This window comes from Vespa crabro, chromosome 2 (genome assembly GCF_910589235.1).
Source record: "Vespa crabro chromosome 2, iyVesCrab1.2, whole genome shotgun sequence".
Taxonomy (NCBI): Eukaryota; Metazoa; Arthropoda; class Insecta; order Hymenoptera; family Vespidae; genus Vespa; species Vespa crabro.
This window is the reverse complement of record NC_060956.1, coordinates 20,604,473-20,614,472: the sequence shown is the minus strand read 5'-3', so window position 1 is coordinate 20,614,472 and position 10,000 is coordinate 20,604,473. Positions and strand designations below refer to the sequence as shown.

Below are 10,000 nucleotides of genomic sequence, written 5' to 3'. Positions count from 1 at the left end.
TATATATATATATATATATATATATCTACTAAATCACGAAGATGTAAGAGTAACGTCGAAAGAGACGGATATAGTCTTCAGAGATTAGCTCAATGGATTACATGCTCACATCAGAGCTGAATTCAAATTGTGCTTGCGTCAACAAAGCACGGGCTTTCTCTCTCTCTCTCTCTCCCTATATATATTCCACTCTGTGGCTCTCTCGGAATACACGCAAATACGGGTCCTCGTCAAAGGTGTTCCCTGACGAATTATTCAACGACGTACTATGGCATCTGTCGGTTAATTATCGAATTGACCAACATCGTCATCGCGTTTACGACAAAAACGAATGAATATTTTATTTCTTTCGATAGAGATCGATCTTGAGAGAATTTTATATTCTTCTTTTCTTTTTTTTTTTTTCTTCTTCTTCTTCTCACTTATTCCTTACGTTTGATCAAAGCTTTCCTATCCTTTACGTATATATATATATATATATATATATATATATATATCGTATAAATATTTCATCTGTTTATAAATTTCTTTTTTAGACTTGAGGTTGCGATTGATATTTAATGATACTTTTATATTTCTTTTATTTCTCTCTTTCTTTCTTTCTCTCTTTCTCTACGTTGGCTCTTACCTCGTTACATAAAACGTTAAAGTACGCAAGTTGCATTTCGAAATAAGCCGGCATCGCGTATCGTTCCCTTTGGTCTCTTTTCCAATTCGAGGCACGCGATAAGGATGTCAGAAGCATTAACTCGACGCAGCTTACTTTTTCGAAATTTGCCGAAATTCATTTGGTATTGTATCGTGCTTTGTAAACAAATTAACGTTAACGTAAGATACGTAACGTAAATTAATTTTCTAAGCGAATTTTTCCCGTTCATTTCCTTTCGAGAGAAATAGATATAGATAATTAAATATTCATTTATTTCTATCAATTTATGCTCTGTCTTTATCTCTTGTTTTTTCTTTTTATTTTTTTTTCTTATTTTTTTTTTTTTTTTTTGTTTTTTTTTTTCTTGTGATTTGACCCCTTTCACAGGTTCGAACGCCTATTCTGAACCGCTCGGAAATAATACTCTGTTAGTAGGTTATTTATAAACGCGACAACGGACCGACCGGTCCGTCTAATCTAATAGGTTTTAACCATGTTCTACCGTACTCACTTTAAAAAGATATTTTCAAACGTGTATATATAATATAATTTTGTATTACCTTAAATCTTTTTAAAGGACATATTTGTCCCAAATTAAGAATTTTTTAATAGATAAGAAATAAATATATATATATATGTATATATCGAAAATAGTCGAATCTCGGGGTAGAAAAATCTGAAAAAAAAAATTCGTAAGAAATGCCGAGGGGATGAATATTGTGGAGAAAAAAATAAATAGGGGAAAGAAACGAAATGATAGCATCCCATGCGAAGAGAACCTTACGAAATTTGCGGCTGTGTCAAGAAGGAAGTGGACCGGTAGTTGATAAAAAAAGGCGGGAAACTCGAAGGACTATTGGAAGACGACAACGGCGACGAGTTGGAATGGAGGAGTCCAAATAGAGAAGAAGTGAGCTAGCCGCAAGGCATGGGATAGAGAGTGTGAGAGTGAGAAAGGAAGATAGGGAGAGGAAAGGATAGGGAAAGAGAGAGAGAGAGAGAGAGAGAGAGAGAAGGAGTAGGGGAGGAGGCGAAATTGTCATTCGTGCACTGCATACAAATCGCGGGGCGTATCTTCGAGGCATACGAGGCGCTCGTGATATTCAATCTACGAGCCTTTAAGCTCTCTCATCCCTTACTCCGAGTGGGAAAGAAGTGGTGCTCTCGGTAGGGGTAAAGGCCGACCGTGGATTCACCGAGATGGAAAACACATGTTATCGACAAGCTGTCCCTTTTACGGTGGCTTCTTCGCTAGGGAAAGTGAAACTACGACGAAAGAAAGATGAGTGAGAAAAAGGGAGAAAGAGAGAGAGAGAGAGAGAGAGAGAGAGAAAAGAAGCGAGAAAAACTAATGCATCGTATGCATAGATACAAAAAATTATATGACACTGGTAGACATTAAAATATGTAATATGACAAAATTTATTGAGCTTATATGCTTACCTAGATCGTATTACATCGATAAAGAATATGAACGTTTTATTGAATCTTACAGATTCAATATTACTCTTCAGAATTTAATTAATTGCATTGTTCAGTGCATTCGATAATGCTGATAAATAAGAGGAGTAACTAATGTTCAAGAACTTAAAGGCGCCGAACCATTCACGTATTATCAGTTCCCTTACCTGGAACCTGCGGTTTTCCGTGATAACACGGCCAACATATCGACCGATCGATATAATCGGAGCAACGCCGCGAAACGCCGTAATAAAGGAACGAAGGCACGATGCGCCTCGTAGTTCGAACGTTTAACCTTGATTTTGGCGAATCCTACTTGCCTTTCGGATTCGTGCCAGCGATGATTCATAGCGCGAGATTAACGCAAGCCGTTCTCTCGGTCTCGACTTTCGCGGCTTCGTTGTACCATAGACGAATAGTAGTTGTGCGCTTATGCGGGACCGCTTTTTTTTTTTTTTCTTTTTTCTTTTATTTTTCTTCTTCTTATCGAAATATACGAGTTTCTTAGATACAAATAAAACATTTGAACTTTAATACATAAATATATATATATATATATATATCAGATTCGTAACTAGCGTTTGATTGGTGGTGGTCATTGATACTAATTATTCTTTAAGCGTACTCGTTTTCGTTTAGTTTAGGTCTATACAAATATCTGAAAATAAATCTACGAAGCAATTAACAGTAAATGTCATAAGGGTTCTCAAACAGAATAATATTAACCGAAGTAAACTCACCCGAGATGTAAGTTAAGAGTATAAAATGATTTATACGATTTTCTTGATTCATGATCGAGAGAAGTCTGTTCTAACGTCGTGTCAAAATGTCGCGGTATTGCTTTGCGGAATCTTCCGAAAGGTAGGAAGTTACATCGACGTAAGAAAGAAGGATCCTGCGGCTTCGCTTCCATAGCTGACTCGCGACTGGCTCACAATCTTCGAGACGGGAAAAGGATCATAAATTTTCGCAGGGATGATATTAAAATTTCTTTTCCTTTAGAAACGGAGATATATATATATATATATATGTGTGTATATGTAGGTATATGTTGCTGCTTACCACCTTAAGGAAATGGAAAAACGTAAAAGGACTCGAAAACATTAATCATACGAGTAGATTTCTCTTCTGTTATTATTACATATGACTCTACGTTAGATATCTAAGTAGAATGGAGAAGAAGAAAAATTTTCATGTGCGTATTTCGATTCTGCATTTTGATTTTAAAAATAGAAACGTAGTCATGTTATAAACCGTGAAAAGAAACTTTGCTTAACTTATCGTCGTTACATCGATGATACTAGGACTCAAAGAGGTAACATCTTTTAACGTCGTTCCTCTTACCCCCTTCCCCTCTCGATTCTCCTCAACTCCTCTTTCGTCCAGATGCAACGGAAGCATGTCTCTTTGCGAAGATCATTCCTCAAAGAGCTCACGAAGAGAGTATGTTTCGTGACCTGCGAATATTAAACCTATCTTACTTTTCCCAGTGAGCTTCATAGTAGTAAAGGTAAAAGGCAAAAACGAGAAAGGATCTAAAGCTTAAGCAAGTACCTTTCTACGTTTTGCTATATTTCGTCCATACACAGTTCGTTATGTCGCGGTTGCGTGAAATTCCGTGAAAACAAAGTTTGTGGTCTCTTTACAAGTGGAATTATTTACTAAAGAATCTTACGAATGGGATACTTAAACAAAGAGAACTTTCAATCGACTTTATACCTTTATACGAGTTCATTTGCCAAGTCTTCAAAGTGAACCGTACAAAATTTCATATCTTTCTGGAGATAAACAAAGATACATACATGCGCGCGCACACGCACACAAACAACAGATGTATGTGTATTGGCAATATAATTTTTAATTACGATCTATAGATATTTCAATCGTCCTATTCAAAATATTCTTTACTCTTGATCCATTCATATTCAATCTTCTCGAACGTATTACAAAACTAGAATTGGTAGGATGATCCAATTTTTCGGTTGCATTCCTCAAATGAGACAACACCATCGTAATCCCTCATAGCTAGTACGCTGACAATTATCTCATCCATCCTGAGTCACACGTTATCTCTATATTCGTACACCTATACCAAGCTATTTGCATGAGTTGACTGTACGAACAATTATCCTCGAAATTGGAGAGCGTAGAACGTCATATTCTCTTTCGCAATTCTGCGTTATGAATTATCGATCGTTCTGTAATATTTATTTATTTAAATTTAATCGTGTAAAATTTCAATCGAAATAAAAAGAATCTATATTACTGGTATTGATATTTTGAAAAATTTAAAGGGTAGAAAAAAATTAACTGCGTTAATTAGTCGGTAGACTTGTACTTTTATTTATGTATCTACGTTTTCCTTCGAAAATGCTTGGAAATAATGCTTTACGTCCGACCCGTTGAAACTTTGTATGTTTTCAACGCTGAACGAACGTCGGGCCACTTTACGTCTATGCGCACTTTAATAAGTAAGGGCTGCTTACCGCGTGTTTCTGTTACTATACGAAATTCGAAGAACGCTGTGAATTTTAGAACGCCTTCTGCAATACACAATCTCAACGTAACTTTGTGCCTCTACTACGTACATACGTACATACATACATACATACATACATACATAAGTTCGTCGAAGCTTCGCAGAAAGAGGATCGATAGAGATATTCGTGGAAAAAACAAGGAAAAAAAAAAAAAGTAAAAAGAAAAGAAAAGAAAAAGATAACAGCGCAAAAAAGTTTTACGTTTTATTAACCTTAAGTTATGTATATCGTTCGTTGTATCGTCAACGTATAGTTGACAAAGTACGATTCGATAATAAGATTTATTAATAAGAAGGACGTTTTTAGCGTAGGAGTGAAATACAACGTATAAGCTTTCCCGATGAATTACGGCGAATCGATTGGAATTGCAAATGATTTCTTCGATATCTCGTACCGGTATTCGTAGAAGGAATACGTTTATCGTCATCGTAGAATTTCGATATTACTAGAAATGATCGTGGCACGTTGCTTGCTTACACGATACAAAGCCGTTCTCTGATCGCTCAGCGGTCAGATCGCTAAAAATAATTACGAGCGACCGGACTCGTTGGATCAGCAATCACTCGGCAGTCTACCTGATAGCCGACAATGCGAACGGAACACCTCTATTAAGCCGTTCCGTTTTATCCGATAGATCTTTACGACTTTCATAGATCATCTATTATCGAGGATTATTCCATCTTTTCTTTTTCTCTTATTATTACGATATATATATATATATATATATATATATATATATATATATATTTTGTTCTCTTTTGTCGAATTGGTATGTTAGGAAAAGAAATCAGGAAAATTATTGATAGGTTAATGAGGCGATAAAACGTATCGTCATCGATAACGATCGGGACACCCACGCGACGTTGTCGGTCCGTTAAAAATAAGAACGTGCTGAGGATCGATCGATCTTCGATGCGAGGTCGACTTGATCTTCGGTGAGAGAGCTCGTGGGTTGGCGTCGTCGTTGGATCGACGCTCGCGCCCAGCAGTCTACCTGCCGACGGTTCTGCTCGACTGCCGGTGGTGGAGTGCCGGAGGTGGAGTACCGGAGGTGAAGGCGGCACGGCGTATACGCTCACCACACGTGTGGTCCCCCACCAAGAGAACTCGTACCTCGTTGTGCTGCCTTTCTCTCTTTCTCTCTCTCTCTCTCTCTCTCTCACTCACTCACTCACTCACTCTCTTTTTCTTCTTCGTCTTCGTCTTCTTCTTCTTCTTCTTCTTCTTCTTCTTAGTCTTCTTCCTCCTTATTCCTCTTCTTCGGTCCCTTCTTCACCATCTTCTTCCTTCACCTGCGTATGTCCCCGGACACGTGTCCGTATGTGTCCCTACGCGCCACACGGTATATAGAGCGTACCTGCGGCTTCTCCTTCCGAGTATGGGCACAGGGCCGTACGTGCTCGGGATTCGTACTCGGCCGCTTTCGCGATGACGAGCCATCTCGAGCGACACCCCCTTCCTTCCTTTCTTTCAACCCCTCCTCTTCCTTCTCCTCCTTTTCTTCTGCTCATCCTCCGCCGCCTCTTCGTTCTCCACCCTTATACGAGCAATCTGGTATCCCGTGCTCTATTCCCACCAAGTATGGACGAGTCCGATCTTGCCAAGGAGACGAGGAAAAACTGCTATTAACCGATTCTTTCGGATATTCGATACTTTACGATCTCTTCGCTTTCGACGAATCTATCTTTTCTACCTACCTTTAAGGAATGTTTTAGGAATTCATTTTCAAAACGATTTTTGTTCATTTCGATACAATCACGTAAATTTTATTAATATGATTTTTATAAAGGTGATGGTAAAAAAAAAAAAAATAATTATTGATTAAATGAAAATATTATTCGATAAGTTAGTTTCAATGTTTCCGAGTAACTGTGTTGTAATATGAATTTTTTGCTTAGTAGGAACGATAAGTTTTCTTCCTTTTTTCAGACGTCCAAATGTCGCGATATCGGAGTACGTTATTGGACGAGTTCGATACAATAAAGTCGAATCTTCACGGTTGCCCTTTTTCTCTTTTGCGAGTAACGAGAAAGGAAAGAGGTAAAAGTAGGATGAGAGAAGTGGCAAGAAGACGGGAACGCAATTTGTTTCCGGAGGAGTACTGTAGAGACGATACCAGTCGATACCAGTCGATACGAGTCGATACGAGTCCGAGCGTAGGTTCGATGTGTATCGAGACGCGCGCCGTTTAATTTTACATTTTGGGACGACGCACTAGAAGCAAGAAAGCAGAGGAACGGGGCTCGAAAGACCGGCAGAGAATCGAACAACAGGTTCTTCGCGACGTGTGTGACTTTGCAAGACTTGGCGGGACTTCGCACCGCTCGCCGATGAATCTGCTTTTTTCGCGGGATCATTTTTTGGCGCGCGAGCGAGAGCTCCTTCGGGCCTTTACAAAGTAGCTTTCTGAAACGTCGGGATAATTATTTCAGTAAGAACCTTGTTTTTTCTTTTTTTTTTTCCTTTTTTCTTTTTTCCTTCTATGTTCTTATTTTTTTGACTTTCTTTTTCTCCATCCATCTCCTACTCTTAAAATCATCTCCTTCGTCAAAAAGGATCAAACTCTTTTTCTCTTTCCCCCCCCCCGTCCCTTCTTTTTACCTCCCTCCTCCTCCTACTCTCATCGTCCATCCCCACCCACTCACTACCACCCCTCTTTCCTTCGATCTTTACTTGTGTCATTATTTTTATATTTCATTGGTATAACTACGTATTATACGGATAAATAGTAGATATACAGATATATAGGCGTCATATTTCTCACAATTATTGTGTATTCTTCGTAAAGGACAAATTGTCGGGCTATTAAAAGCGTCGTCTGCTTCTCGTTGTAGGAAGTGGAACGTACCGCGCCACTTAAGATTTTCTCGTAACTTCCAACGGTCTAGAGAGAAAGACGGATCTTAATTGCAACTTTCCCGTTGTCGCTTACAAGACGTAACGTACCTACATGAGACAAAGTTTATGAAGGTTGCGACGAAGAGGAGTTTAGACTGTATGTAGATATATATGCATATATGTATTGTGTGGATGAAGTTGGGACGTCTCACTGCTGGACCAGAGGACGACGACGACGACGACGAATCGTTCGACCTACTTCGAGAAATCATTCAAATTCGAGAATTTAAATTCGATGAGATTGTAAGGGAAAACGACCTCGCTGAAAAATCACGAAGGTCGTACGTACGAAAGGAAAGGGTGGTCGCTGTAAAGAAAAGATTTTCAAGTAACAAAAAGATAGATCTTCCTATTTCCTATTTTTTATATATATATATATATATATATATATATATATATATATTTTCGTTCCTTCGTTTTCTTTTTCTATGCAATTAGAGAGGAAACTTTCTAATTTCTTATTTATAAACTATAAGCAATGACTTTGCTAGCGAAGAGAGAGAGAGAGAGAGAGATCGAAGGCGAGAACGATCACGAGTTTTTCCATCTTACATAATTACAGAAATAATTACGATCCGCGAAATAAGTCCAAGAAACGGTCGAGACGTCGATATAAAGGATCGTGGCGGACAATCCCGTAGCGACAGGTTCTCACGGTTAGGAAAGCAAGGTGACTAGACGAAGATATCGGGTATAGAAAGAGGAAGAGAGAGAGAGAGAGAGAGAGAGAGAGAGAGAGAGAGAAATCGGTTTATTTACAAAGAGAGATGCAAAAAGAGAGCACGCACGATTCCTTCGTTGCGCTCGCACCCTTCCCTCTCTCTCTCTCTCTCTCTCTCTCTCTCTCTCTCTCTCTCTCTCTCTCTCTCTCTTTCTCTCGCTCTCTCCTTCTGGCAACTCGGCCGTTTCTCCTTTCCCCCGCACCGCGGCCGACTATAAGCCAACAGAAGTAAGGACGGGTTTCCGATTAAGGCCTTATAATTGACGTCTCGGGCCCCCCGTCTGGCTTAGTCACCGGGAACTGGAAGAGGGCCGTGCGGAGCCGCTTTTACGGATCGCGCGGATCAACAAACCGTCTCTGCGCACACGGAGCCACGCTTTACCGTAAAGTTCGCCTATTCACCTACGCCAAGAGAATGATTGCTCTTTTGGGATGGGACCGAACATAAAAGAGAGAAAAGAAAGGAGAAAAAAAAATTCTCACGAGCGTGCTATAAAAAGTCGGTAATGGTAAGAAAATCCAGTTAGTCTTTGTTTCAGCGTCATTCAACGGGACCGAATCCTTTTAATCGAAGACAAAGTTAGAAATTTGTCCTTAGAGAGGAGAAAGACTTTCCTTACCTTTCACGTTTTACCCATTTCGTATGAGACACATTCACGGGTGACGATAATGGGATAAGTCGTGTTAACTTTCGATAGCCATCGTGCAAGACGTAACGCAACGGCACCGACAATGTTGCTAGCGGTTCGCTGGCTGTCGAGCAAACGAGCGCGCGCAAGTTTCGAACTCGTTGTAAACGAGACGAGTTACGTCGACTCCTTCAATGCAAGGTTGATCCTTTGGGAACAATAAAGTGTAAAGTTCGTAAAGCAATGTAATACGTATGGACAAATAGATCGAATCGATTGTATCCAAGTGAACGATTGTCGAAAAATTTCGATTGGGTTAGATACTAAAATATTCTTTTAAAAGATTCCCTTTAAGGTCGCGGGTTAAGAAGTTAGTTCGGTCGAGGTAAAGATAAAGATTTACGAGAACGTTATGTACCGTCTCTTCTTGCACGTCGTTGATTGTACCGAATTTTACGAACGTTCCATGAGGAGTCACGAGTTATTACGGCGTTCTATATTAAGACGGGCAGAGTTAAGGATGCGAAATTTAGGAAGCCGAGATAAGAGAGTAAAATTCGTTGAGTACGTTGGTTGCGTCGGGGAGGATTTCGGGGAAGAACATGAGGGGAAGGGAAAATAAGAGACAGAGACCGAGACGAGACGAGACTCGGAGAGAAAAGTTGTTGGGCGCAATGACCGCCCGTAAATTGGACTACCTTCAAAAGTTCGCGCCGGGCGCGTTCTTGGCGCGGTCCTCGTTGGAAGCGTTGACTGTTGTCGGCGGCGAGCTAATCGCCGATTACGTTCGAACGAGGCACAACGAAAGGGAGGAACACTCTCTCTTTCTCTCTCTCTCTCTCTCTCTCTCTCTCTCTCTCTCTTCGCTTGGCTTTTATTTATACATACACGGAAGTCGTTTACTCACCGTAGTCCGGTCGAACGACGGCCTGGACCGCCTGTTCGTTCTTCTTGCTGCGAATCACCGGCTCACCGAGGATCGTGAAGTTTCTGGGTCCAACCCGATTCACAAACACTAGATACACTTTACCTCGCTTAATATTGGCGCGCACCACACCACTCTGATCTCCTCCTCCTCCTCCTCGTTGTTGTTGTTGCTGTT

At 40.1% G+C, this 10,000-nt stretch overlaps 1 protein-coding gene and 1 long non-coding RNA gene across 4 annotated transcripts in view; one reads left to right on the top strand and one right to left on the bottom strand.

Annotated features, from left to right (window-relative positions):
- The window catches only part of LOC124421956, a 278,500-nt gene that overhangs the window by 232,970 nt on the left and 35,530 nt on the right, over positions 1–10,000 (top strand). The window lies entirely within an intron of this gene.
- Positions 1–10,000, bottom strand: part of LOC124421955 (protein vein) — a 244,139-nt gene that overhangs the window by 232,146 nt on the left and 1,993 nt on the right. For both annotated transcript variants that reach the window (XM_046957695.1, XM_046957694.1), the window contains exon 1: positions 9,806–10,000. This exon is cut by the window's right edge and continues 1,993 nt beyond it. In XM_046957695.1, the coding sequence (XP_046813651.1) occupies positions 9,806–10,000 (195 nt within the window). The remainder of the gene's footprint in view (positions 1–9,805) is intronic.